The following is a 27,437-nucleotide window of genomic DNA, read 5'->3' on the forward strand; positions in this document are numbered from 1 at the left end:
AAGGCTGGGCATTGTTCCTACCCAGAATGATCCTGAGGCATATCAAGGATTAGAACTTTCTGGAAGATTCAGGTCTCCCTCCCCTCACCCAGGTGCAGTGGGCAAGGTGAGGCCAAGTCCTGCGGGAGGCTTTGAGTGCTCCTTAATACGCCACTGTGTGTTGCATTGATTGGAGAAGCGCTTTATAGCTTGCAAAGTACTTTCACTTGCATCGAGTCATTCATTCATTCATTATTCATTGAACAAATATGCAGCAGAAAGTGCTGGGGCCACAAAGATGAAGCTCCAAGGTGTGTGGCAGAGACAGGTTTGTGGACTGACAGATTGATGAACAAGGCCATAAGGTGTGACAGGGCTGCCCCCAGAGCCCTTAGCAGAACCGGTCAGGGGCACAGAGGAGGAGGGTATTGAGCCTATGTTAGGGAGGCCCCTGGTCTGGGTGGTACTGGCAAGGCAGAAGGTCCAGGTAGGGGCTGGCAAAGGTGCAGGTGGCAGAGGTGGACTTGGTCCTGCCATGGGCAGGGGTATGAGGACACACAGATGTGAGGAGGGACGGTGGGGACTGCAGAGGGCCTGGCCTGGGCACCTGGTGGCTTAGCTGGGAGCCTGCAGGAAAGACCGAGAAGGGATGAAGAGAGAGGCGAGAGGAATGCCAGGAGAGGAGACGGTGGGGTCCTCGTTGCGGGGGTGGGTTGGTGAGAGATTCAAGCAATGGTAAACACAAATGATTATAACAACAGCCAGGATCAACTGAGGCCTCATTCTCTGCTAGAACAGTTCTCATAATTTTTAAAATAAGCATGAACACTGTTACTCCTCTCAGTAACCTGTGAGAGGGGTACCAGGGTAACCATCCCATCTCACACGTGGGAAAACCGAGATTCAGAGAACATCATTTCCGCTGGTGAGGGGCAGAGATCTGATGGTGTGGGGTTCCAGGTACCCTGCCCTGACCCTACCCCTCACCAGAGCCTCCGCGGAGAGGACTGTAAGATGACTCCCCAAGAGAAAACCCTGGATTCTGCAGCTGGTATTCCATTGGTGGGCCCGGTCAGAGCAGCTTTGAGGCAGGGAGTGGTGTCGAGTTGCACGATGCCAGTGGGGAAGCAGAGATCAGGAGAACATGGGCTGGTAATCCCAGCTACTCGAGAGGCTGAGGCAGGAGAATAGCTTGAACCTGGGAGGCGGAGGTTGCAGTGAGCCAAGATCGTGCCTCTGCACTCCACCCTGGGTGACAGAGCAAGACTTCGTCTCAAAAAAAAAAAAAAAAGAAAAGAAAGAAGAAGGACGTGGGCCAGAGAGGATGAGGCAGTGAGGATGGATGGGATGGGATGGGAGAGACTTGGGCTCTTTGCAGGGCTGGAGAAAGAGCCAGCAAGGGGGTCCTCATATAGGCAGGAGGGTGGGCAGGAGATGCAGAGCCCAGGGAGCAAGATTGGCCTCAGCTGGGGAATTGACGGAGGGAGAGGAGAACTGAAGCAAAAATCCCCTGGAGCTTGGCAGGGCCCCGGAGAAGCTGTCGGGGGCTTGAGCCTCACTTCTCTCTTGCTGCCGGGCACAGTAGGCCCTCGGCTAAGTCTTTGTGGACCCCATTCTGCTGGGGAGGGGGAGGTTTGCAGGAGTCACTAGCGGGAGAGGAGGGGAAGCGGGGAGCAGGGAGAACCCAGCAGGAGGGAGAAAGAGAGAGAGAGGCAGAGAGAGAGAGAGAGAGAGAGAGAGATGATTGAGACAGAAAGACAGAGAGATAGGAACAGAGACGGAGAAACAGAAAGAGACAAAACGAGACAGAGATAGACCTAGAGAGAGTCTCTGAAAGGACTGCCCAACCCCTCCCTGCTGTCAGGGACCAAGTCTGAAAGAAGAGGCTCAGAAGGGGTTGGGGGACAGCCACCCCTACCCCACCCACCACAGAACTGGCAAATGAGAGACTAAAGGGTCTTCTGAGCAGGGAACCCACCCCCCAGATTCCCTGGTGCCTTGGCTTCAGGGCCATAGAGAGCTTAGCTTCTTAGCCGAGGACAGGCCTTCCCAGGAGGGAGGGATCTCCACCTCTACCCCCGCCTGGGGGCAGGAGAATCCCGACCTGGGACAGTCCCTGAGGACCCCTGAGTGACGCTCTGACCTCGGGCTGCAGGGCCTAGAGTCCGGTGCCTGCTCCCTCTGCTGAACCACCTGCCCTATTGACCTCTGGCTGCCGTCTGGCTCCCTCGGGCTGTGGTTTGAGGACCCTGCCCTCCACCACCACCTAAGAGCTGTGTCCTCCATTTTCCATGCCTAACACCCCACCATCAGCAAAGGGCAGTGTGAGGCCATTTGTCACAGAGACAGCATGGGAGGAGAGAAAGAGGGTCTTGGGCAGGGCTGCAGGTGGCACAGGCACCCCCAGCCATGTCTGTTCTTGCAGTCCCCGGCGCTGGCTTTTCTGGGGCACGGACCGACTCTTTCTGGTGCAGTGTCTGTGGAACCCCAGAGCGGGAGTGTGGGCCCCACGCTCTCACGTGCTCACTCACGGGCTCCTGAGGAGACAGCCTGCCGAGACAGAGGCCCACTGGCAGGCACACCGTGGAGCTCCTGCACTCACGCACGCCTGCCCGTGTGGGCAACACAGAGGCGCCCTGGGAATGTAGGTCACCGGCTGGAATGCTTCGAGCCTGGGGTGCTGGTGATCCGGCCATCCAGCACATGCTTCCAGATTGGACAGAAATCCACCCCCCTTCCACCCGCCTCTTTCCCCGCTCTCCCGAGACAATCTGACACAAAGCTCCTCAGGCTTGTGTTTTCTCTCCTCCGGAATCCCACTGGCTGGGGCTCTGTCCAGGGGAGGGGGCGGGGCTCCTTGTCCATGCAGCTTCTTCTCTGTGTCTGTCCCTGTGCTGGGCGATGCGGAGTCTACAAGACATGGAGGGATGTGGCTCCCACTTTGAAGAGGACATCTCTAAGACAGAGTCCAAGAGATGTCCTCAGACCAGAGGCGAGTAATGGTCAAGGGGAGAACAGAGCACTGCTTTGTCAGGGCCAGGCTGGCTTCCTGGGGGAGGTGACAGGACCCTGTTTGGGCAGTTGAATAAGGGCTTCTGCAAGCCTAGGAAAGGGAGTGGTTCTGACACACACCGGGAAGGCCCCAGCAGCTTCTCTCCCTCCCCTCTGGAATCCAGGCCTCTCTCAAAGGTGACTGTCACCAACTCCTCTAGAGATAGCCACTGGAGGGCCCTGCAGGCCCTTCAGACACAGCAAGCCCAGAACATCGATCCCCCTTCCACCCCAGAATCTGCCCTTCCACCCAGGTTCCCCTGTCAGTGTGGACACCAACATCTCCTGCCACACAGGCCAGAGGTCAGGGCTATCCTGACTTCTTTCTTTATCCACCCAGCCTCCCCTCCAGGTTTTCACTGTGGCTCACCAAGCAGCTCACAGCTCAGAGATGCAAATGGACTTTAGTCATCAAAGTGCAGTGGGGTAGCAGAAAACCCAGGGAGCCTAGTCAGCTCAAATAAGCTAGTCAGGGAAGGCTTCCTGGAGGAGGTGACCTGAGCTGAGACTTCAGGATGGGCAGGATTGACCAGGTTGGAGGGGTAGTAGGGAAGGCTAAGATGAAAGAGTGTTTTAGGCAGGGGTAACAGCAAGTACAAAGGTGAGGGAGAGAGAGAGGCATATTCAAGGCAGAAATTAATTCATGATGGTAAGAGTGGCAAGAAAGAGGGGTGTGGCTTGGAGATGAGAGCAGAAATGTATCTGCAGGGTCAGACCATGAACTGCGTTAAGCCCTGTTAATGAGTCTGGATTTTATCCTGCTGCAGTGGTGGGCCTTGTGAAGTTTTTTGAATGCCTATGTGTGGCCCCTTTCTGGCTACACATGAAGGATGAGTTGGGGGGACAGGTAGAGATGGAGAGCCCCAGGAAGAGGCAAAGCAGCTGTGCAGGTGTCCAAGGTAAGGCCTGGCCTGAAGTGAGGGCTGGGAGATGGAGAGTCGGAGTGGATCTCTGGACCTCTTAGGAGGTAGCATGGACTGTAAGCAGGCCTGGTTTCATCTTCTCTGACCTCCATCTTCCCATGATGTAACAGGGAATGGACACGAGGACCTCAGGAGAACCTTCCCCTGGGGTCTCCCCACACCTTGGCCATTTGCTATTTGTTCCAGCTTCCCTGGGCTTCCAGAGGTGAGACCTTGGGAGGAATCCCAGCTGGGAGGACCACAGCTCTGGCTTTGGAAGACCCAGGGTGGGCTCAGCGGCCCAGGGCATTCCACCCAGCAGAAGGAATGGACTGGACAGTGGGAGCAGAGGGCTGGACTCTGGATATCCTGCAGTCAGCCTTGGGAGGCCAGTGAGGGGAAGCTGGGGACACACTGGGCCTGATGCGTGGGGTCCACCTGCCTCTTTGGAATAGGGAGGGCTGCGGCAGCCATCCAGCAACCTGAGCATGAGTCAGGCCCTGTTACTTGAAGGACTGATACTCAAGCGAGTGTGTCAGTTTCTTCCTCTATAAAATGGGAATTGAACAATATGCCAAGAAACACATTCGGTGGTAGGAAAGCTTAGGGGACACGGATCATGCTACTGATAAAGATCTGCGACTCTGCACCAGGTCCCATGGCGGAGGAGCCAGCCTGAGGCAGTGGCTGTCCAGGACCACAGAAGAAGCAAGGATCTATCCTGCTTAGTCCTCAAGAGAGGAGCCCTGCGCGATAGCTGCTGTGGTCCCCATCCCTCTGAGGCTCTGAGAATCAACGGGCCTGGCTCACAGGTCACATGGAGGCACAGTAGATAGAAGCCCAGGCCTGGGGGTGTTAAGTGCAATTCAGGAGGGGCTCTCCAGGAGCCTATGGGAAGTGAAATGTCCGTGACCTATGCACACAGGCACTCCCTCCCTTTCGCTGTCCCTCTCTCTGGGGACACCAACTCTTCTCTCCTGAGCTTTATCCTGGCTCTTCCCCGCCCAGCTCCAGGCACAGGGGCTCCCTCCTCACCTGCCACCCCTCACTGCAGCCTCAGCCCCTTACCTTGTTATGAGGCCAGCTGCTCAGGCTTGTGTGCAGAAATGACCGGAGCCTCTCCTGAGCTGGCCTCTTTGTTCTTTATTGTCTGTTCTTCCTGATTGAGCCTCTTCCCAGAGTCTCAGGGCAAGGGGAGGGGGCATGTGGCTCTACCACTCATCCACCTGCCCAGCTGGGCAAGTTCAGAAGCCCCCCGCATGGCTGGCCAGCAGAACTGAGGCTCCCCTGGGCATGGGAAAGGGCCCTGGATTGGGGACCAGGAGACCCAGGGGGGTGGTGGGAGCAGCCCAAAGTGGAGAAAGCGCACAGGAGTCTGGGAGTCCTGGGTTTGAATCACAAGTGTTCCTCAGTCGCTGTGTGGCAGGGCCCTTCTAAGCCTGGATTGTCTCATTTGAGCTGTGGGGTTGTTCCTTCCTCTGTGAGGAGTCAATGGAGAATATTTAGCAGGGAGCCAGGCACACAGTAAATGCTCATAAACGGGACCCCAGCTCTGCCTCCTTGGCCTAATTTTTTCACTTATAGAAGGGCTCCAGGTATGAATGTGGCATCTCTTCCTTGATTTTTCTGAGACCCAGGCAGCCTGGTCTAGGACAGAGCCCTTGAACAAGATGGAAGGAATCTAGATTCTGGCATCCCTTCCCCATTCCAGACAGGCTAGGCTGGTGTCAGTTTCACAGATGGGGTAACGGAGGCTCAACAAGAGCCCAGGTCTTTGGCTGGCACCTGTTGAGTGAGACGAGTGGCAGAGCCAGGAGGAGGCCTCAGAGGAAGGGCAGGCCTAAGCAGGAGAAGCGAGATGATGAATGGGAGGCCAGTGGCCGGACACATAGCTATTACTTTTTACGATTATTATCTGTCACCAGTTGAAGCTAATCCCTTTGCCTCTCAAAGGAAGGCCCAAGGAGTCATGACGTCAGGCCCCCTGATGACATCAGGCTATTGTGGCCTCAAATTGTCCTCTCTTTAGACCATCACAGGCCCACAGCTGAGTCTGCCTCTCGCCTTGCCCAGCCAAGCTGACATGGCTCCTGCCACATCTGAGCTGCTTCAGTGAACGCTCCCCAGGAGAGAGGATTTTCCACCGGCACAGAGAGGGGCCTCCAGGTGCCAGCTTTGGCACACAATGGCTCTCAGGACTGCAGCAAAATAAAGATATCAGGCTTTGTAGCTGGAGTGAGCTGGGTTCAAATCAGTGCACTCACTATGTGATCAGGGCCAGTCATGTAACCTCCCTGGGCCTCAATTTTCTCATCTGGAAAATGAGGCTAACAGCAACCCACCAAGTGTATCACAAGGATTCAGAAGACAATGTAGGCCAGATGTGGTGGCTCACACCTGTAATCCCAGCACTTCGGTAGGCCGAGGTGGGCAGATCACCTGAGGTCAGGAGTTCGAGACCAGCCTGGCTCACACGGCAAAACCCCATCTCTAGAAAAATAGAAAAATTAGCTGTGCATGGTGTTGCATGCCTGTAGTCCCAGCTACTCAGGAGGCTGAGGCAGGAGAACCTCTTGAATCCAGGAGGTGGAGGTTGCAGTGAGCTGAGATCATGCCACAGTACTCTAACCTGGGCGACAGAGTGAGACTCTATCTCAAAAATAAAACAAAACAAAACAAAACAATGCTGGGCACGGTGGCTCACTCCTGTAATCCTAGCACTTTGGGAGGCCAAGGCGGGTGGATCACCTGAGGTCAGGAGTTTGAGACCAGCCTGACGAACATGGCAAAACCCTACCTCTACCAAAAAAATCAAAATTAGCTGGGCTTGGTGACACATGCCTGTAATCCCAGCTACTTGGGAGGCTGAGGCAGGAGAATCGCTTAAACCTAGGAGGTAGAGGTTGCAGTAAGCCGAGATTGTGACATTGCACTCCAGCCTGGGCAACAAGAGCGAAACTCTGTCTCTAAAACAAACAAACAAACAAACAAAAACAGAAGACAGTGTAGCTAAAGTGCCTTCGGATCCTGGCATGGAGCAGGTGCTTACCGAATGATACTGGTTATTACAGCAGCAGCCTTGGAAGTTTACAAGCTCACATCCACCTGCTTCTCTGCTGGGATCTCCCAACAACCCTGGGGTAGATGCCCATGCTGGTTGTCATCAGGAAGAAATGGAAAGTTCTGAGCTGTTGAGCTGCCTGCTCCACCTCCATGATATCCAAAGCAACCATCCCCTTCTGGAGGGTTTATCCCAGCAGGCTATCTGAGCCCAATCCCCTCCTGTAAGAGTCACAGACTCCCCTGACAGGTGTCCAACCTCACACTCTTTTGCCTCCTTACCCCTCCAGAGCTCCAAGACCACCAGGAAAACAGGCAAGACAGGGCTGAGTCTGCCCATTTGTCAGATGAGGAAGCTGAGGCTAAGTCAGGGCAGGGACTTTGTCCAGGCCACCCAATAACAGAGAGAACTGGGACGAGATGCAGGCCTGCTCTCTTGGGGCATGGGGCCCAGTGCCCTCAGCTGACAGCTAAGGAACCAGAAGTCCGGAGTCGGGGAGGATGCCTAAGGTTGCGGAGCAAGTTAAGGGCAGGATCCAGCTCATGCTACTCATTAATTCACTCACTCTCGCTCACTTATTCATTCATTCATTCACTCATCCACTGAGTATGTATCGAGCGCCTTCTCATGACCAGTGCTGTGCAACACCCTGGGAACCCAGTGGCGGACAAGATACAGCTCCTGTCCTCAAGGGCCTTATAGCCTCCTGTGGGAGTCAGGCCGGTGAGCAGGCAATGAAAATACACCCTGGCAGAGGAAGCACTAGGAGCTGTCGGCAGGGTACAGGTAGGAGGTGGTACCCATGAAGTGGGAGAAATAGCAGGACTCCAAGAGAACCTGAAGAAAGTATATTTTGCAGGGCAGAGCCTTTTCTTTTATGCTGGCCACTGCCAGGCCTCCCTTTTGCCCCCTTCTTTGGAAATCACAAGGCAGACAGAAAGGACATGCTTCTCTGAGCTGGACTTTTCACACAGCTCCAAGGGGCTGGCACCAGTGGGGAACAGTCACATCTTGTCTGGCCGTTACCCCAATTTACACCTGGGGAAACTAAGGCCAATCACAAGGGCTCTGCAGGGGTTAGTGCTGAGTTTCCAAGCTCTCCTCTTCTCCTCACCTTCCTGCCTCTGACTGTCCTGTAAAACAAACCTCTGCACCTGTGTCTGCTCCTCTCTGCAGCCGTGTCTGAGCCCTTCTTGGCCTTGCTCTAAGGGGCTCCCACTGCCAGACCACCCAATAGGGCTCTGCTCAGTCCTGCCTGCTAAGAGGCTTAGGCCTCCGGAACTTCAGTGCCAGTGGCTGCGGATTCCCCACCATGCCATGGCCAAACCCTTTCGGCCTCTGAACACCTGATAGATGCAATCGGAGCTGGGATCTTCACCAGAAGGGCGCTTTGCTCAGCTTGAAGCAAGGAGAGGTGTCCAGAGCCTCACCCCCAGATTTGCAGCTCCCAACCCTTCCCCATCCCCATCAATGTTCCCTAGCTCCCTAAAGGAGCTCAACTTGCCAACCCCTGGCTGAGATTGTAAGTATCAGAGAATGCGCTAAAGCATCACCAGTCTCCATGCCTTTTCACCCGCTGTTCCTTCTGCCCTGGATTGCCTTTCCTCGCCTCCTTGCCTGAACCAACTGCATTTGTTCACTCACTCTTTCAACAAGCATTTGTTGGATGCTTACTCCTGACAGGTGGAGAACTATGCTCTGGGGATCCAGAGAGCTTAGAGACTCGTGGGAGACGCAGGTGAAACATATCAGCATGCAATAATGTGTAGCGCACATATGAACACGTCCGTAAAGGAAAAGTAGGGCAGTAGGGCTGTGAAAGTGAGTCTCATTTGATGCATTGGGGGAACATGGTGTAAGGAGGGCTTCTCTGAGGAGGTGACTTTTCAGTTGATACTGGGAAGAGGAGGAGGAGTTAGCTTAGGGAAGAGAAAGAGGAAGGGTGCCCAAAGGCCCTGAGGGGAGACTCAGCTTGGGGACATGAGGAAGGTCAGATCTGATGGCTGGAAGCGAGGGAGTGAGCGGTGAGGGAGGAATAGTTCAATCATGAAGGAGCAGAGGAGGCAGGCCCTGGCGAAGAGACCCTGTGGGCAGCAGCGGGAAAGAGAGCCCCAGGAGAAGGGGCCAGCCAGAGAGAATGGGAGGAAACTTCGAGAGCACCCTGTCCCAGAAGCCAGGCCAGCACTGTGGCTCATGCCTGTAATCCCAGCACCTTGGGAGGCCAAGGTGGGCAGATTGCGAGATCCCAGGAGTTTGAGACCAGCCTGGGCAACATGGGCAAACCCTGTCTCTACAAAGACTACAAAAATTAGCCAGGCATGGTGGTACACGCCTATAGTCCAGCTACTCTGAAGGCTGAAGCAGGAGGATTGCTTACACCCAGGAGGTTGAAGCTGCAGTAAGCTGTGATCATGCCACTGCACTCCAGCCTGGGTGACAGAGAGAGACCCTGTCTCAATAAAAAAAGGAGAGTGTGGTGGACTGAACATGTGTATCCCTCCTACCCTCAAGTCATATGTTGAACTCCCAATGTGGCTCTGTTTGGAAATGGGGCCTCTAATGAGTAATTAAGGTTAAATGAGGTCATAAGGATGGGTCCCTAGTAGGATTAGTGTCCTTATAAGAAGAGACAAAAGGATCACAGCACTTTGGGAGGCTGAGGCAGGTGGATCACTTGAGCTCAGGAGTTTGAGACCAGCCTGGGCAACATGGCGAAAACCTGTCTCTACCAAAAATACAAAAAATTAGCTGGGCATGGTGATGTGCACTTGTGGCCCCAGCTACTCGGAAGGCTGAGGTGGGAGGATGGATTGAGCCTGGGAAGTGGAGGTTGCAGCTGAGCCGAGATTGCACCACTGCACTCCAGCCTGGGTGACAGAATAAGACCCCATTTCAAAAAGAAAAGAAAAAAAGAGAGAGAGAGAGAGAGAAAAGGGCTGACTGCTTTGGCTCACGCCTATAATCCCAGCACTTGGGACCCTGAGGCATTGGGATTGCTTGAACCCAACAGTTCTAGACCAGCCTGGGCAACATATCAAGACCCCATCTCCACACACAAAAATTAATTAGTGGGGTGTGGTGGCATGCATCTGTAGTCACAGCTACTCAGGAGGCTAAGACAGAAGGATCCCTTGAGCCTAGGAGTTCAAGGCTACAGTGACATTTGATCACGTCATTGCAAAATGTTGTTATTAGTTTTGAGACCGAGTCTTGCTCTCTGTCGTCCAGGCTGGAGTGCTGCGGCATGATCTTGGCTCACTGTAGCTTCTGCCTCTCGAGCTCAAGTGGTTCTCATGCCTCAGCCTCCCGAGTAGCTGAGATTACAGGCATGCACCACCACGCCTGGTTAATTTTTTGTATTTTTAGTAGAGATGGGGTTTCACCGTATTGGCCAGGCTGGCCTCACGCTCCTGACTTCAAGTGATCCACCTGCCTCAGCCTCCCAAAGTGCTGGGATTTCAGGCGTGAGCCACTGCGCCCAGGCTCCTGCTTTAATTTCTGTTTCTGAAAACTTTGTTGTGTGAGTCACTTTGTCTATTTTGTTACAGCAGCCTGAGCTGACCAATATAGAGGGAATCATTGACTTCTTCAGTGGCGGAGTCACCTCTGCCAGGAAGTCTGTCTGGAATCCAAGTATGGGGTTAGGACTTCCACGTGCCTTGACTTCCCCCATCAGAGCACCTGCCTCTCTCTCAGATTAGCCTAGGAATGTCACAAGGTTTGATTTGTTCTTGAACCCCAAAGCCCAGTCCAGAACCTGAAAGTAATTGTTAAATGAACGAATGTAGAACCAGGGCTCAGACTGGGGAAGTGACTCACTGAGACCGCAGTTTTCCTGTGCTGCCCTGACCCAGGATGGCCTCCTTCAGCCCTGGACCCCTGAGACTGGCTGGGTGGGAGACCTTGGCTGGAAAAGCTGGACTCCTCTCCAGCTGGGCCTGGGATTGCTCCCAGAGAGAGCCTGGGCTCCACTCCATGCCTGCTCGTCCCTTTCCTAAGGCCCCCTCTGTCCCTTTCCTCTTCCTCTTGAATCCCTTACCTCCCTGCCTGGCTAGCTTCCAGGAGATCAGCAACCGGCCTCGTGACAGGCCAGGACAAGGAGTTGATTGTGCACAGGGTCTTTCTGTGAGGGTGGAGGCAGCCTCAGTTTCCAGCCTTGCCCAGCCCAGAGGCTGCTACTAGCAAATCTGGAGGACAGCAAGTGGGGGCTGTGGGCTCCTGAGATATCCCTGGCTGGGGCTGGTCTTCCCCACCCCCTCGCCTGCCTCTTCAAAGGTCAATGCCCTCCCTAGGGGAGCATCCATACATCCAATGAGCCAATACCCATCCCTATGCCATGCTTCCAGTGAATAGCTCTGGAGGCAGGCAGGCCTGTCCCACACCCTCAGGCTGTCTGCCCCTCGCCTCCCCAAGGACCGCATCACTCTGAATTTAGTCTGGGATTGTTTGTCTGTCTCCCATTCCATACTGGGAGCTCTTCCAGGCCAAGGGCTGCTCTCCCTATTTTTTCCCACTCTCCTCCCTTTCTCTTCTCCTCCTTCCATTCACTAAGCACCAATTATTTGTTAGGACTGAGTTCCTCATTCCTACACACCCCTGACCCTGACACGGGGTTTGGCGCACGGAGGTCACTCTGCATGCATCAACTGCCCCCCACCACCGAGTGCCCAAAGATGCCAGGTCTGTGGGCTAGGCCTTGCCAAGCTTCTCTGAGGGCTGCAGCTCCAAACGTGGCAAAGGGCCCCTCTCCTTGGAAAGGGCTGAGCTCCTGCAGGAGGAAGGAAATTTGGCCTTGGATCTGTGCCAGGCAGCCAGGCCTGGATGTGGTCGGGGAATGTCCAGAGAAACAAGAGCTTGGTTTTCTTAGTAGAACTGTGGTCTCAGGAGGACCTGAGCCCCTGGAAGGCTGACCTGACCCAAGCTGGGATGAGGTCGCCCTGCAATTACCACCTCTTCCGAGGTCAACAGGCCTTCTCCCCGCTGAGTCCTAAAACCTGCTGCCCCACCCCCCTCCCCATGCCCAGCCTTGGTCCCTCGGCCACACTTTTGCACTCCTGCATCCCTCCTTGATTGTCCAGAGATAGCCAGGCTGTGCTGGGCATCCCCGCCAAAAGTGAGCTCTCTGGCCAGGCTGAGCAGTGCAGGAGCTGAGTTACTGCATCCCTGGAGCCCCAGGCCCGCAGAAACCGCCACGAAGGAACCCTTCCAAGTCTTATAAATCCCTGTTCCATACTCTGCATGGTCTCTGTCCCAAGCAACTTTTCCCCAATAATGCATGCAGGGCTTCCAGTGGCCTGGGCAGCTGCACAGGGGCAGCTCCCCGGTGGCAGCCACTGGGGCCCTGTCACATGGGGAGTGCTTTCAGCATGAGCCCCGGCCTTTAATTACAAGGTATGTTCCTGTTGCCTCTTCCATCTATATTTATCTGTAGGATCGCACTAATTGAATTCCCCACAGCACAGGGCAGGCCTGGCGAACAGCGAGGCAGGCAGACAGGCAGGGGGGCTGCAAAACTTCCTTCGTTTCCTTCTTGGCCAAGAGCAAAACAGAAGCAGCTGAGAAACTCTCTCTCCCTCCCCTGGACCTTGTCAACGCCTGGAGTCTGAGGGGCTGCCCACTCCAGGGACCCTCCAGCCCTGAGCCTCATAACCCAAGGCACCCATGCCCACCCATGGGTCCCAAGACCAGACAGTGCCCAGATGCCTGACTGCCTCCCTGCTTCAACTCAGATTCCTATAGCAGAGAACAGTCCGTTGAGCAGAGAGGCTGAAACCCCCAACTCTGCACTTTGCTGGCACCGTCTTACCGTAGGAGTCGTCTTGGTCCAGGAGGGAGTCGGGCTCCATGGCATGTGGGCCCCCAGCCCCTGGCCCCACCTGATTTATGAACCGAGGCTGTCTCCATGAGCGTCTGGGTTCCTCCTTTTGTATTCCATCTGGCGGCTTTTCCAACTAGATGACTGGGTATTCCTGCAAGCAGGCCCCTTTCCAGCCCTCGCCTTCATACAGTACATTTAAAGTAGCAGTAACCTCTTTTTCCTCCCCCCGCAGCCTGACTGGAAACATTAGAAGGGACTGAGGCAGTGAGATGTCTAAAATAGGAAGACGCCGGGACGGTTGGCCTGGCTGCCCGTGATGCTGGCTGCGGGGATCTGGCCCGGCTGTGCAGATGGAAAAGCTAAGAGGTGAGGCTGAGATGGGCTTAGCATCTGGAAGCCGCCTCTGGGGCCCAGGGGGTTTGCAGGACGCGGGGAGCCCAGCCCTCCAGGGGAGGGGTTGGGGGGTCTGCTCTGTTTACCCCCAGTGCCCAAACCCCAGGGGCTTCTCCCAGGCCCTGCTGGAACCTCCCACTCAAATCTGTTCTACAGACATTTCCCGCAGTGTGGGGGATGCAGAAATTGACTCATCCATCCATTCAGTTAGTCACTAAATATTTTTTGAGCATCTAGTCGGCACCAGACACCGTGCCCAGTGCTGAGTTTGCAGCAGGGAGCGAGGCACAGTGCCTGGCTTCTTGGAGCTCACAGGAAAACAGGTCATTGCAGCACAGTGTGTGATGCAAGAGCTGCAGGAACACACAGAAGGGGCACCTCACCAGGATGGACGAGGTGGTCAGGGAAGGCTTCCTGGAGGAATGGGCACGTAAGCTGGGGCCTAAAGGATGAGCAGGAGTTAGCCAGGTACAGAAGGAGAGAGTGACCTGTGTAATAGCCCTGAGGTGAAAGGGTGCATGGGGCGTTCAGTGCTCCCCTAATAAGTTCCAGGTGGTTGGTGAGAGATGGGATCGGAGAGCCAGGGAGAGAGTCAGGAATGGGTTGGACAGGGCCTTTGGGAATGGCTCCAGGCCTGCCCAGAGGAGGGTCCATGAGAATGACATGATCCAGACTGTCCTCTGGGAAGGCCTCCCTGGTGACCTTGTAAAAGAGGGGAAGCCGCCAAGCCACCAGGGCAGAGGGAGATGCAGGCTCCACAGCCACAGCTGTAGGATCCCTGGGTGCTATTTATTAAGCAGACGCCAGAGGTGGGCACGGTTTCGAGTACTGCCCACATTGTCTCATACACTCCTTACTCTGGTCCCGTCCAGGAGAAACTGTGGTTCTCCTATTTTACAGATGGGGACAATGCAGTTTAGAGAGGTGATGTGACTTGACCAAGGCCACAGTTGTGAGTGACCTCCAGGGCAGGCATGGACCCCAGAGAGGGCGTAGCCTTGGTGCTGGGATGGTAGAGAGGACAAAGATGCATCTCAATCAGTCTGCATTCAATCTGCATCTCCTGGCTGGGCACGGTGGCTCACACCTGTAATCCCGGCACTTCGGGAGGCCAAGGCAGGTGGATCACCTGAGGTCAGGAGTTCGAGACCAGCCTGGCCAACATGGAGAAACCCCCGTCTCTACTAAAAATACAAAACATTAGCCTAGGGTGGTGGTGTGTGCCTGTAATTCCAGCCACTTAGGAGGCTGAGGCTGGAGAATCACTTGAATCCGGGAGGTGGAGGTTGCAGTGAGCAGAGATCAGGCCACTGCACTCCAACCTGGGCGACAGAGTGAGACTCCATCTCAAAAAAAGTCTTTATCTGCCTCTCCCACAAGCCCACCCAGACCACAGGGCAGTACCGTGGGCTTATGGGAGACAGCTTCATTTGGGCTCAATCAGGGAAGGCTGCTGAGAGGAGGAGGTGTTTGAACTGGGCAGAGAAAGAAGAGCAGAATTTGATGGGCCAAGCGGGGTAAAATGAGTGTCCCAGTTAGAAGGAATGGCACAAGCAAAGGCATGGAGGCAGGAAGGTAACACACAATGGAAATGACAGGTGACTGGGAGGACGTCAGGGTTGATAAGCAGGTTTGGGCTAGATCAAGAAAGGGCCTGGAGTGCCAGCCTGGGGGTGTGGGCGGGTTCCAGAGGGTGATACACAGCCCCAGCAGGCATTTGTTCCAGGGAAATGACCTCCTTCTCAATGGCTGCCTGGGAGCTCCTGTAAGCAGCTCCTTGCAGCCTTCTTAACGCTCTGCTCTGAAAGCAGGAGAAATCCTCTGTCCCCACAGCATGGCTGGAACACTAGAAGCCAAACCTTGGTGACCTGGTTTTTGGAGACATGGCTCTGGTGCTGGGGTGGAGGAGACATTTAGAGAAGGGAGATACAGGGAGACAGGGAGTCAAGGCAGGAGGCTAACAGGAGGGTCCAGGCCAGGGATGGCAAGGAGGTAAGAACCCACCGGGCTTGCTGCCGGCCACCCACTGCTGCCCAGCGGCTCCCAGAGCAGCCAGTGGCTGCTGACGTAGTTGGCCTGGTGACAGGGAGGCTCCTTCTGTCACTCGTCACGCCTCCTCCCCCACCTCAGATGACAGGGATCCCAGCTCCCAACTTCCTGCTGCCTTAATTATGGGGAGACTGGCCCTACCCAGGCTAGCTGCAGGCACCAGGCTCCCCAGCTCTAATCAGTGGGTAGGGCAGGCTGGGGGTTGAGGAGGCAGAAGGGGGAAATCAGGTCCTTGAACCACTAGCCAATAGATGGATTCAGGTACAGCTCTCCCTAGTCCTCCAAGGCCCCAGGGGATCTGCGTGCCCATTTGTACATATGCACACGCGGTCTCTTTTCAGATAGATTGTGGTGGTTAGCAGGATGGGGCTGAAATTGACAACCTGGATTTATATCCAGGCTCTGCCACCAACTAGCTGGGTGCCACTGGGTGAGTTACTCAACTCTTGTGAGTCGTGTTGGCAGAATGGGGCTACTCAAGCCCTTACTTCAGAGGGTTATTGTGCCGACAAAAGGGGTAATGTGCATCAAAGCCTTAGGGCAGGTCTGGGTGTGTCTCAAGCATTCAGTAAAGGGCAATGCTCATCCTCATGCAAATTTTATCATCTCCACAACCTAGTAAAGGAAGCGTGGGAGAACATGGGCCCATTTTACAGATGAGGAAACTGAGGCTCCAAAAGAAAGGACTCAACTTGAGGGTCTACGTGGAGGCTCAGGATGTACCCTTCACTTGGCTGGCTGTAACCCCAGAACCTGCTGAGAGCAGAAGTAGGTCTTAGTGGGAAGAAGATGTGGACCCCAGCTCTGGCGGTGCCTCCAGGCAGTGGTGTGACCTAGGGAGAGGGTCTTGCTTCCCTGGGCCTCACTTTCTTCACCAGTCAAGGTATGGACTTAGATGACCCTGGCAGTTCCCACCTCCGAATCCATTTCCCTCTTGTAATGAATTAGACATGTTTAAGTGCAACCAGAACTCCTACCCTCCAGGGATTAATTGTATTGAACATCCGGCTCTAGACTCTGCTTCCCTCCCTTTGTGATAAGAGACACGTCTATTTAGTGGCTGTATAACATACCACCCTTTGGCTATGCCACAGCTGCTTTGAGCCAATCCCCTATTGATGGACACCTAGGTTGCTGCCAGTTGTCTGATGACAAGCAACACTGCAAGGACTATCTTGACCGTACTGTGCCCATTTGTCTACTGATCTTAGGGGAAAACCCTAGACACCAAATTGCTGGGTCAAAAGGTGCCTGTGTTTGCAAAATTCCCAGCATGGTGGCAAAGGGCCTGCAAGTCCCCTCTGTTCTTTTATTCATCCCACCAGCCATTGTTGAGTCTGATTTTGTGCCTGGACCTGTAGAAGGCCTGGGATGATGGGTGTCCCTGCTCCTTTGAATTTCTACTCTAGCTGGGGGAGACACACACTGTCTGGTAGAAAGGAGTGCTGTTCAGAGAATTAAATGGGGGCCGCACAACAGAGGGGGTGACATCCAAGCAGCAACCTGCCAGGCAAGCAGGAGCCAGCCATGCAGAGTTCAGGGGCCGAGCACCCAGGAGTGGGCAGAGCTGCTGCAAAGCCGGGATGAGAGTGAGCTGGCTGAGCAGGAGGGTAGGAATGGTGGCCAGCATGGCCAGGGCTGGGAACAGCTGGAAGAGTAGTCCAGGAGAAGAGGGGAAGACCATAGAGGCCACCTCTCCAAGGACCTTGTGGGCCAGGGGATATGGGAGCCATTGCAGGTGGAAGCAGGACAGTGACATGGGAGGTTCCCTGGCTACAAAGGGAAAGTGACTGGAGGAGTGGCCAGAGAGGATGCAGGAGGCCAGTGGGACACTGCTGTCGTCTCTAAGGAGAAAGACCTCAGCTGGGGTGTTGGTAGCAAAGGTGGGGCAAAGTAAACAGATTCAGGATACACATGGGGGCCGGGTGCAGTGGCTCACGCTTGTAATCCCAGCACTTTGGAAGGCCGAGGCGGGCGGATCACCTGAGGTCAGGAGTTCAAGACCAGCCTGGCCAACATGGTGAAACCCCATCTCTACTAAAAATACAAAAATTAGCTGGGTGTGGTGGTGGGCATCTGTAATCCCAGCTACTCGGGAGGCTGAGGCAAGAGAATCACTTGAACCCAGGAAGCAGAGGTTGCAGTGAGCTGAGATTGCACCAATGCACTCCAACCTGGGTGACAGAGCGAGACGCCGTCTCAAAAAAAAAAAACAAAAACAAAAAAAACTGCACAACCTGACAGATGTGGAGGAAGGCAAAAGCAACATGTCCAGGCAGACTCTGAGGCTCTTGGCCTGAGCAATTGGATTGGTCCATGGAGCTGGGAGAGGCTAGAAGGAAAGGGGTAGGGCTGGGCAGAGAGAGCTCTGCTGTGGTGATGTTGAGTTTGAGAAATGTAGACAGATATGTGGCGATGTCCGGCAAGTCATTACTGGCTGCGAGATCAGGGCTCAGCGGAGTGGTGGGGACAGAGGGCATAGATCTGGGAGCCATAGCTCCACCAACCCACTGCATGATTTTGCTCCAGCAGCAGCAGCAGGAATTCCCAGGTTCCAGACATGACCTGTCACTCCATGTAAAGGAAGGAGCTGAGGAGTCACTGGTGGCAGCTGGCCCCCCGAGTCTGGCTGTGTGGAGGGATGTCAGCAGGAGGGAGTGGGTAGACCAGGGTCCCTCAGTGGGCATCAGGGAGAGACAGCAGCACCTGGTGGTCAGCTTGTTCGTTGGTTGCCCTGTTGGGGAGGATGCGGCCAGTGAGGCTGGCACAGCGAGATGTGGCATTTGCCCCGCTCACCCCCTCTGCCCCTGACAAGCCCTGGGCTGGGTGGAGATGGGGGAGCCAGACACAAAGGAATGATTGAAACCAAAACCCAGGGGCCTAAAAGCTGTAAGAAGACAGGTCTAGTGTAAAGCAGCAGCATGAGAGAGGAGTGATCTGCTCAGCCGGATCCAGAAAGCCTTTGCAGAGGAAGGGCCAGCCCAGTTGGACTATGAGGGATGAAGAGGAGCTCATCAGGCAGACTGGAGGAGGATGGGCATGTGGCACTACTATGTATCAAGGCATGCAAATGTGTGACAGCCTGGCTGTGTATGCTTTCAGGTTATTTTCCTGCCGTGAGTTCTGATTTTTGTTTTGTTTTGTTTTGTTGAGACAGAGTGTTGCTCTGTGCCCCAGGCTGGAGTGCAGTGGCGCAATTTCAGCTCACTGCAACCTTCGCCTCCCAGGCTCAAGCAATTCTCATTTCTCAGCCTCCCAAGTAGCTGGGATTACAGGCACACGCCTCCGCACCTGGCTATTTTGTGGAGATGGGGTTTCACCATGTTGGCCAGGTTGATCTTGAACTCCTGGCCTCAAGGGATCTGCCTGCCTCAGCCTCCCAGAGTGCTGGGATTACAGATGTAAGCCAATGAGTAAACCACTGATTTTCTAGCTACATCCTGCTATTGAAGGCCAAATGGAGCCCATAGGGGGCCCAGAATGTCTTATTCTTCCTGAGATTCTTAGCCAGGGTGGGGACTGACCTAAGGCTGGGGCACTTTCCTTGACCCAGCACCACCCATCTCCAGGACACAGACTCCAGCCATTTAGCCAGACCCACATGGGCTGGAATCCAGCGTCAGCTCTGGCTCCAGTGCCTCCCGGCTGGTTTTCTCACCCGGAGGACAGGTAGCAGAGCTTAGTGATTTGGAGCTCAGGAGCTCACATCAGCCTGCCTGGGTCCAAATCCCAGCTTCCCATTTTCCAGCTGGATGACACTGGGCAAGTGATTTCACTCCTTAGTGCCTCAGTTTCCTCATGTGTAATCGAGGATAAAAATAGGCCATGCCTGGAGGGCCATTAGGAGAACTAATGAGTTAATTCAGGTAGAACTTAAATAGAACTTGGGGCCAGGAGCAGTGGCTTATGCCTATAATCCCTGAGGAGGCAGATCACCTGAGGTCGGGAGTGGCTTATGCCTGTAATCCCAGCTACTCGGGAGGCTGAGGCAGGAGAACCACCTGAACCCAGGAGGCCGAGGTTGCGGTGAGCTGAGATCACGCCATTGCACTCCAGCCTGGGTGACAAGAGTGAAACTACATCTCAAAACAAAATAAAACAAAACAAAAAACAGAACTTGGACCAGAGGAGGTGCTCAGTGAATCTAAAATCCATAGCCCGTAGCACAGCCTGCCAGGCCTTGCAAAATCTGCCCACCACCTCATCTCCCCCTCCTTCCATCTCTCTCCCCTCTGTCGTTGTCTGCCTCCCTCTTTCCTCCTTTGCACTCTCTCCTTTTCCTTTCTCCCTCTCCCTCTCCCCCATCCCCCAACCACACCGGCCTCCTGGTTTTTCTTTGCGCTGTATCTCACCTCAGGGCTTCCCTATTTCTTCTTCTTCTTCTTCTTTTTTTTTTTTTTTTTTTTTTTTTTTTTGATAGAGTGTTGCTCTGTCACCCAGGCTGGAGTGGTGCAGTGGCGCCATCTCAGCTCACTGCAACATCCACCTCCCAAGTTCAAGCGATTCTCCTGCCTCAGCTTCTTGAGTAGTTGGGATTACAGGTGTGTGCCGCCATGCCTGGCTAATTTTTGTATTTTTAGTAGAGACGGGTTTCACCATTTTAGCCAGGCTGGTCTGGAACTCCTGACCTCAGGTGATCTGCTCAACTTGGCCTCTCAAAATGCTGGGATTACAGGACCCTATTTCTTCTGCTTGGAATAAGACCCCTCTCCCCCACGTTCAGGTCCTGGCCATATGCTGCCTCCTTTAGAGGTTCCCCTGATCACCCTCCCTAAGATATCATGAGCCCTGCATCCCTGCCCCTCCCATTGCTCTATCTGCCCCTGTCCCAGCTTTAGTTTTCTTCCTGGCCCTTCGGATCCCACTTGACATTATTTATATATTTATTTGTGTATCATTCTCCAGCCCCTGCCTTCATGGAAGCTCCAGGCTGTATCCCCAGCACCTAGAACAGTGCCTAGCACAGTGGACTCTCAATAGACATGTTTTGAATAAAATATTTGAACATTTGCCTGAGCGTGGTGGCTCATACCTGTAACCCTAACACGTTGGGAGGCTGAGGCAGGTGGATCGCTTGAACCCAGGAGCTCAAGACTAGCCTGGGCAACATAGCAAAACCTCATCTCTACAAAAAATACAAAAATTTGCCAGGCTTAGTGGTACACGCCTGCTGTCCCAGCTACTCAGGAAGCTGAGGTGGAAGGATCACTTGAGCCTGGGGTGTTGAGGCTGTAGTGAGCCATGACTGCACCATTGCACTCTCGCCTGGGTGACAGAGCAAGACCCTGTCTCAAAAGAAAAAAAAAAGTATTTGTGGAATGACTAAGTGTTGGCTGAATTATTATTTTTTCTCCCCACCCCCTCCTGCCTTGTATGCACTCCATCCAGGAGCCCTTATTGAGGTACCAGATTCCCTCTCTATCGCCCAGGCTGGAGTGCAGTCTCGTGGTGGAGTGGCACAGTTTCAGCTCACTGCAACCTTCGCCTCCCAGGTTCAAGTGATTCTCTTGCCCCAGCCTCCCAAGTAGTTAGGATTATAGGTGCGGGCCACCACACCCAGCTAATTTTTGTATTTTTAGTAGAGACAAGGTTTCACCATGTTGGCCAAGCTGGTCTCAAACTCCTGACCTCAAGTGATCTGCCCTCCTTGGCCTCCCAAGTGCTGGGATTACAGGTGTGAGCCACCACGCCTGACTGTCCCTGCATCTTAATGCTTTTCTGGTTGGACTGGGTCCCTCCCCCTTCTCATTCAGGGCTGGTACCCGGGGACCAGAATGGGAGGAGGGAGACCAGAGGGTCTTGTACTCAGAGAGGCCTGGTACTCTCCGTGCACCTCATATATCAACCTTTTAAAAAGGTTTTCTGAGCCCCATTTCACAGATGGGAAAACTGAGAGGCGTTCAAGTGGCCGAGAAGCAGCAGAGCTGGGGTTTGAATCCAAGTCTGCCGGACAGGAAGTCATTATTCGCCCCACATAAACACCCAGTTCCTCTTAGCCAAGGAGGGCAGAAGTATGTCTGGGTGGGGGTGACAGGGAGGCGCGGAGGTGGGAAGGGACCTTCAAAGAGAAATGTCTGAGCCAGGCTTTGGTTTGCTCGCTGGTGGTCTCGCCTTACATCCCGGGCCCCTCCCACAGCTGTCCTTCTCCACCCCCCCCATTTAGGGAGGGGGAGGGCTCTGCTTTATTATTATTTTTTTAAACTTTTATTTTAGGTTTAGGTGTACACATGCAGATTTGTTATTTAGGGAAACTCATGTCACAGGGGTTTGTTGTACAGAGGCTTTCTTGACTCATCTAAAGGCCTTGAACCAAAGACTGGCACCACCTTAGGAGTTCTGAGCCAGCCCCAGGGGACGAGGGTGCATTGCTGGCGGCCCTGTCATCGGCTCCCCAGGGCCGGCGGGGGCCACAGCCAGCCAGCTGCCCCGTGTGTGCCTGCCGAGGGTCCTCGTGAGTTCCCACGTCCTCTCAGGGAATCCCAGCCGTCCCAAGGAAACCCAGGCTCAGAGGAGGAAATGGCTAATCAGCCTCACAGAGGGAGGATGTGACAGGCACCACGCTTCTGGGGCTGGGTTAGAAATTCCAGTCCTCCGCGGTGGTGCGGCTGGGGAAGTTATATAACTTGGCACCTCCTCCCCCATCACACAGCTGATTCCAGGACCCAGACTCTCAGCCACAATGCCCTGTGGCCTCCTCCTAGCGCCGCGCAAATGTGAGGTGGAATTATCATTAAACAACCTCAAACCTTTCCAGGAAAGGAGGCAAGCTATAAATAAATGCCTGGAGTGAGGGGATTTCCCGGGCTGAGTGGACGGAGATGATGGTCTGGGGTCCTCAAAATTCCTGGAAATCATCAGTTTCATGATGGACTATGGGGCTGGACTTGAGACGTCTCGGCTGCTGGGTCCCACGGCCCTGCCTTGTGTTCCAGGAAGCTATCCCCAGGATTCCCGTAGCAGGCGCATAATTGTAGGAGGTCAGGGCAGGGATGAGACACAGGCTTGTGTGGATGGAGTGGGATCTTCAGCAGCTGTCAGGAATGGGGCTCTCCGTCCCCTTTCCCAGCCCCCAGAGCTTGGCCTTGGTGAGGCACAAGGGCCTGGCCATCATCCAAGAGAACCCCAGGCTTCCTGAGCTCTGGGTTGGAAGCAACTGGAGATCTCATCCAGTAAACCCTCCAACAGAGCAGCAATCTCCTCCGTGACATCCTTGATCTAAACTCTGCTTGCTTACCTCTCAAAATGGGGAACTCCCTACCTCCAGGCAATCCTGGTCCTAGGTTTTCATTTTTCACTTTTTCTTTCTTTTTTTTTTTTGAGACGGAGTCTTGCTCTGTTGCCAAGGCTGGAGTGCAGTGGCACGACCTCGGCTGACTTCAACCTCCATCTCCTGGGTTCAAGCGATTCTCCTGCCTCAGCCTCCTGAGTAGCTGGGACTATAGGCACACACCACCAAGCCTGGCTCATTTTTGTATTTTTAGTAGAGACGGGTTTCACCATGTTGGCCAGGCTGGTCTTGAACTCCTGACATCAAGTGATCCGCCTGCCTTGGCCTCCCAAAGTGCTGGGATTACAGGCGTGAGCCACCGCACCCTGCCCTAGCTTTTCTTTTTTGTTTCCATTTGTACAAATGTATGAGGTACATGTGCAATTTTGTTATATGCATAGATTGCGTAGTGGTCAAGTCAGGGATACTTACAGGGTATCCATCATGTGAATAACACCCATTTTACTCAGTAACTAATCTGTCATCCTAGTTTTATTCTTTGTGGTCACAGGGAGTGATTTTGCCCCGGGGAAGCCCCTGAGATCATCAGAACTCCCCACATGAGCTCAGCTCTCTGCATTCCACCTGACCCCCCTCCCCAGCCACCCTTCCCCATGCTTCTTGGATAGTTTTCAGGTTTTGCGGTGAGTCAGGATAAACCTCAAGAAGCCTGGAAGCATTTCACCAACCCAGCAATGACAGCAGTTCATGCAATTCAGCAAACTTTCACCAGGGACTATGCCAAGCGCTGGAGACACAGAGATGAATCAGTCAGTTACTGCCTATGAGGCTCTCCACTCAGATGGGGATCGGGAGGGTGGGGAGGGACCAGAGGCATCAGCCAGGAGGGGACTGGATCAGCAAAGTGAGCCCACCTGGTGGAGGGGAGGGTTTGAAAGGATCCTTTAGGGTGGCTAATTTCCCAGTGACAGAGAGGGCATTTAGGCTAGGTGCATACAAGAGAAAAAAAGCCAGACAGGCCACAGAGCTACTGTTTGACCCCAAGCAAGATATTACATGTCGGGGTTGGCAAACTTACTCTGTAAAGGGCCCAGTGGTATTTTAGATGCTGCAGGCCACGTAGTCACAGATGCAACTGCTCAACTCTGCTACTGTAGCTTAAAAGCAGCCATAGACAATGTGTCAATGAATGAGCATGGCTGTTTACCAATAAAACTTTGTTGACACTGAAATTTGAATTTCCTGTCATTTTCTTGTGTCATAAAACAGTACAGTATTATTTTGACTTTTTTTCCCCCCAACCATTTAAAAATGTGAAAACAGGCCCTGTGTGTTGGTTCGTGCCTATAATCCCAGAGCTTTGGGAAGCTGAGGCAGGTGGATTGCTTGAGGCCAGGAGTTCAAGACCAGCCTAGATACAAAAATTAGCCGGGTGTGGTGATATGTATCTGTAGTTCCGGCTACTCGGAAGGCTGAGGCAGGAGAATCGCTTGAACCTGGGAGGCGGAGATTGCAGTGAGCCGAGATCACACCATTGCACTCTAGCCTGAGTTACAGAGCGAAACTCCATCTCCAAATAATGATAATAATACCAGCCTATGCAAATAGTGAGACCCCATCTGTACCAAAAATAAAAAAGTGAGCCTCAGGTGTGGTGTGTGCTAGCTGAGGCAGGAGGATCCCTTGAACCCAAGAGTTTGAGGTTACAGTAAGCTATGATTGTGCCACTGTATTCCAAGGCCTGGGTGACTCTGTCTCTTAAAAACAAAACAAACAAACAAACGAAAAAGCCAGCCTGGGCCATCTAATGAGACCCTGTCTCAACAAACAAAAAATTAGTTGAGTAGGTGTGGTGGCATGCACCTGTAGTCCCAGCTACTCAGGAGGCTGCTGAGGTGGGTGGATTTCTTTGGTCCGGGAGGTCAAGGCTGCAGTGAGCCATGATCACACCACCAAACTCCAGCCTGGGCAACAAAGTGAGCCACTGTATCAAGAAAAGAAAAAAAAAAAATGGCTAGGCGCTTATCTGAGCACCTTAAGAGGCCGAGGTGGGCAGATACATTGAATTCAAGAGGTTGAGACCAGCCTTGGCAACATAGCAAGACCCCTTCTCTACCAAAAATAAAAAAATTAGTCGAGCAAAGTGGTGTGTACCTTTAGTCTCAGCTACTCAGGAGGCTGAGGTGCAGGGAGGATTGCTTGAGCCTGGGAGGTCAAGGCTGCAGTGAGCTGAGATCACATCACTGCACTCTAGCCTGAGTGACAAAGTGAAACCCTGTCTCAAAAAAGAAAGAAAGAGAGAAAGAAGGAAGGAAAGGGCCAGGCATGGTGGCTCACGCCTGTAATCCCAGCACTTTGGGAGACTGAGGCGGGCGGATCACCTGAGGTCAGGAGTTTGAGATCAGCCTGGCCAATGTGGTGAAATCCCATCTCTACTAAAAATACAAATATTAGCTGGGAGTGGTGGCGCACACTTGTGATCCCAGCTACTAGGGAGGCTGAGGCAGGAGAATCGCTTGAACCTGGGAGGCAGATGTTGCAGTGAGCTGAGAGTATGCTATTGCACTCTAGGCTGGGCGACAAGAGCGAAACTCCATCTCAAAAAAAAAAAAAAAAACTATCTAGGCCAGTCAGTGGAAGTGTCCTTTCAAATCCTGCTCCCCAGCCAGGGGTGACCTGATTAGGAGGTGGGTGAGTGTGAGTCCAGCCCCTTTCCAATGCACACAGACATGTACACATGGGCACACACACACCCACAGGCTTCATTGTTCACACCACACATAGCTCATTCCACACGATGGTTCCGTGACATGCTTCTGTCACTTAGCAACTCCACCTGTGTCTTCCCATCTCAGCACCTGGATCCATCCTCTTTGATCTTTGTATTGGCCACCAAGCACCACGTGGCAGGCTGTGCTACCCTGCACCCAGGCGGTCCCCTATGATTGGGCATCCAGGCTGCTCCCTTCTCTAGGTGATTACCAGCCATGCTGTTGTGACCCTCCAACATGCGGTTCTAACTCTGTGCACTGTTGCTAGCCTTTTAGTCAAAAAGATTCTCTGAAGCAAAAATGCTGTGTTAAAGGGCACGAGAACTGAAGTTTTGGATCAGTTTGGCATCCTGTGGCAGTTTCCTGTCTTGCTGCCAGGAACAAGCATTGCAAACCCTCTGGAACCTGGGGAAGTCCTATGGGGTGGTCAGGAGCTGAGACCTCATGTCTCAGTTGCCCCTAGGAGACTCTGGGGCTCAGGCATCGCCAGGGTGGACAGACCTGCCTCTTCCTGCAAAGTTGGGCCAGGTACCTGTCTGGGTAGCAACCCTTGGGGATAGTTTATCCATCTATCCATCCATCCATCCATCCATCCATCCATCCATCCATCCATCCATCCGCCTATGCATTCAACAAGTATTTCCTGAGCCCTGATTAGGCTCAAGTACTCGGGTTATGGTGGTGAGTACAATCATGGGTCTGCCATTTTAATCTTCACTGTCTGGTGAAGGAGGCACTTGTTCATTCATTCATTTATTTAGCAAATATTTATCTGGGTCTACTATATGCCAGGTGCCATTCTAGATACTAAAAATACAGCAGGTAACACAGGAGAAAGAAATTCCTCCTCTCACAGACTTATTTCTAGTGGAGGAGAAAGATAAGGAACATATAAACATATGTCTAAGATGGGAAGTACCGGAGACCTGATTTGCATGCAGATTGGCCAGGGGAGACCTCCCTGAGTAGAGATATGACAGCAAAAGGGAGGGCACTGTGCAGATATGATGGGGGGAGTGTCAAAGGGAGAGGGAACAGACAGTGCAAAGGCTATGAGGCCAGCAGTGGTGGAAGAGCAGGTCAGCCCCCGAGGGTCTCGTAAGCAGGAAAGGGCTTGGCTGTTACTACAAGTGAGGTGGGGCCTGAGGGTGAACGTGGCCTCACTTCCAGGCCAGGCGCCAGTTAGACTGCAGGGGGCCAGGGCTGAAACAGTGATGGGGCCAGGAGGCCACTGCACTTGCCTTAACAAGAGATCTTGGACCAGGTGGTCCAGGCGAGGTGATGAGAAGGGGTGGAGTTCTGGTGTACGTTGAAGGTGGTCATTGGCTTTCCTGACAGATTGGACGTGGGGTGAGAAAAAGGACTGAAAGATGACGCCAAGCTTTTTGGCTTCGTGAACAGAAGGGTGAGGGTCCCAAAAGAGGAGTCAGTGGAGGAAGGGGTTCGAGCCAAGAGCTTGATGTGAATTTGCTGGGCTGGAGGCGTCCATTAGACATTGAGTGGAGAGGTGAGGAGCAACCGGAGGACAGGTTCAAGCTGAAGATAGAATTCAGGGGCTGTCGGCATGCAAATGGGATTGAAACCCGGGCATCTGAAGGCTGGCACAAAGGGAAGGAGAGTAGACAGAGGAGAGGAGAGTTCCCGGGGCCCAGTCCTGGGAGACGCCAACATTAGGGGCAGGAGATGAGGAAGAACCAGCCAAGAGAACTGAGTAGGAGCAGCCAGCCAACAGGAGGAGACCTCAGAGACAGCAGTGACCTGGAAGTCATGGGAGGAGGGTGTTCATCAAGGAGGGCATGGCCGGCTGGGTCAGGCAAGGCTGAGCAGCTGTGTGTGCTGAGGACCAAACGCTGACCCCAGATTTGGCAACAAGGAGACAGATGACAGGCAACAACAACACAGTGTGATGAGAGCAAAGACCAGGAAAGCCCAGGTGACCACGGGATCCCCAAGGAGGGGCACCCAATCAGGGAGGACTTCCTGGAAGAAGGGATGTCTAAGCAGACACCTCAGGGGTGCATACACCTTCCCCAGATAAAAACGGGGAGGCCAGGCTGAGGGAACAGCCAGACAGGCCAGGAGCAGAAAGCAGGCTCAGCTCATTCGGGGAACTGAAAGTAGGTAAGCCCGGCTGTGATATGGGGCTCAGGAGGGCTCAGAGGTGGACAAAGGTGTTATTACCAGA

General features: G+C 53.7%; 3 protein-coding genes across 4 annotated transcripts in view; 1 reads left to right on the forward strand and 2 right to left on the reverse strand.

The window, feature by feature from the left end:
• DAB2IP (DAB2 interacting protein) overlaps positions 1–13,145 on the reverse strand; it is a 216,683-nt gene extending 203,538 nt beyond the window's left edge. Inside the window, exon 1 of one of the 2 annotated variants that reach the window (XM_050761876.1) lies at positions 12,800–13,145. In XM_050761876.1, the coding sequence (XP_050617833.1) occupies positions 12,800–12,839 (40 nt within the window). In that variant the 5' untranslated portion in view covers positions 12,840–13,145. The remainder of the gene's footprint in view (positions 1–12,799) is intronic. The other variant, XM_050761879.1, reaches the window with a different exon arrangement.
• The window catches only part of MORN5 (MORN repeat containing 5), a 632,826-nt gene that overhangs the window by 603,561 nt on the left and 1,828 nt on the right, over positions 1–27,437 (reverse strand). The gene's annotated exons all lie outside the window — the stretch shown is intronic.
• The window catches only part of STOM (stomatin), a 296,176-nt gene that overhangs the window by 39,466 nt on the left and 229,273 nt on the right, over positions 1–27,437 (forward strand). The window lies entirely within an intron of this gene.

Source organism: Macaca thibetana, chromosome 15 (genome assembly GCF_024542745.1).
Source record: "Macaca thibetana thibetana isolate TM-01 chromosome 15, ASM2454274v1, whole genome shotgun sequence".
Taxonomy (NCBI): domain Eukaryota; kingdom Metazoa; phylum Chordata; class Mammalia; order Primates; family Cercopithecidae; genus Macaca; species Macaca thibetana.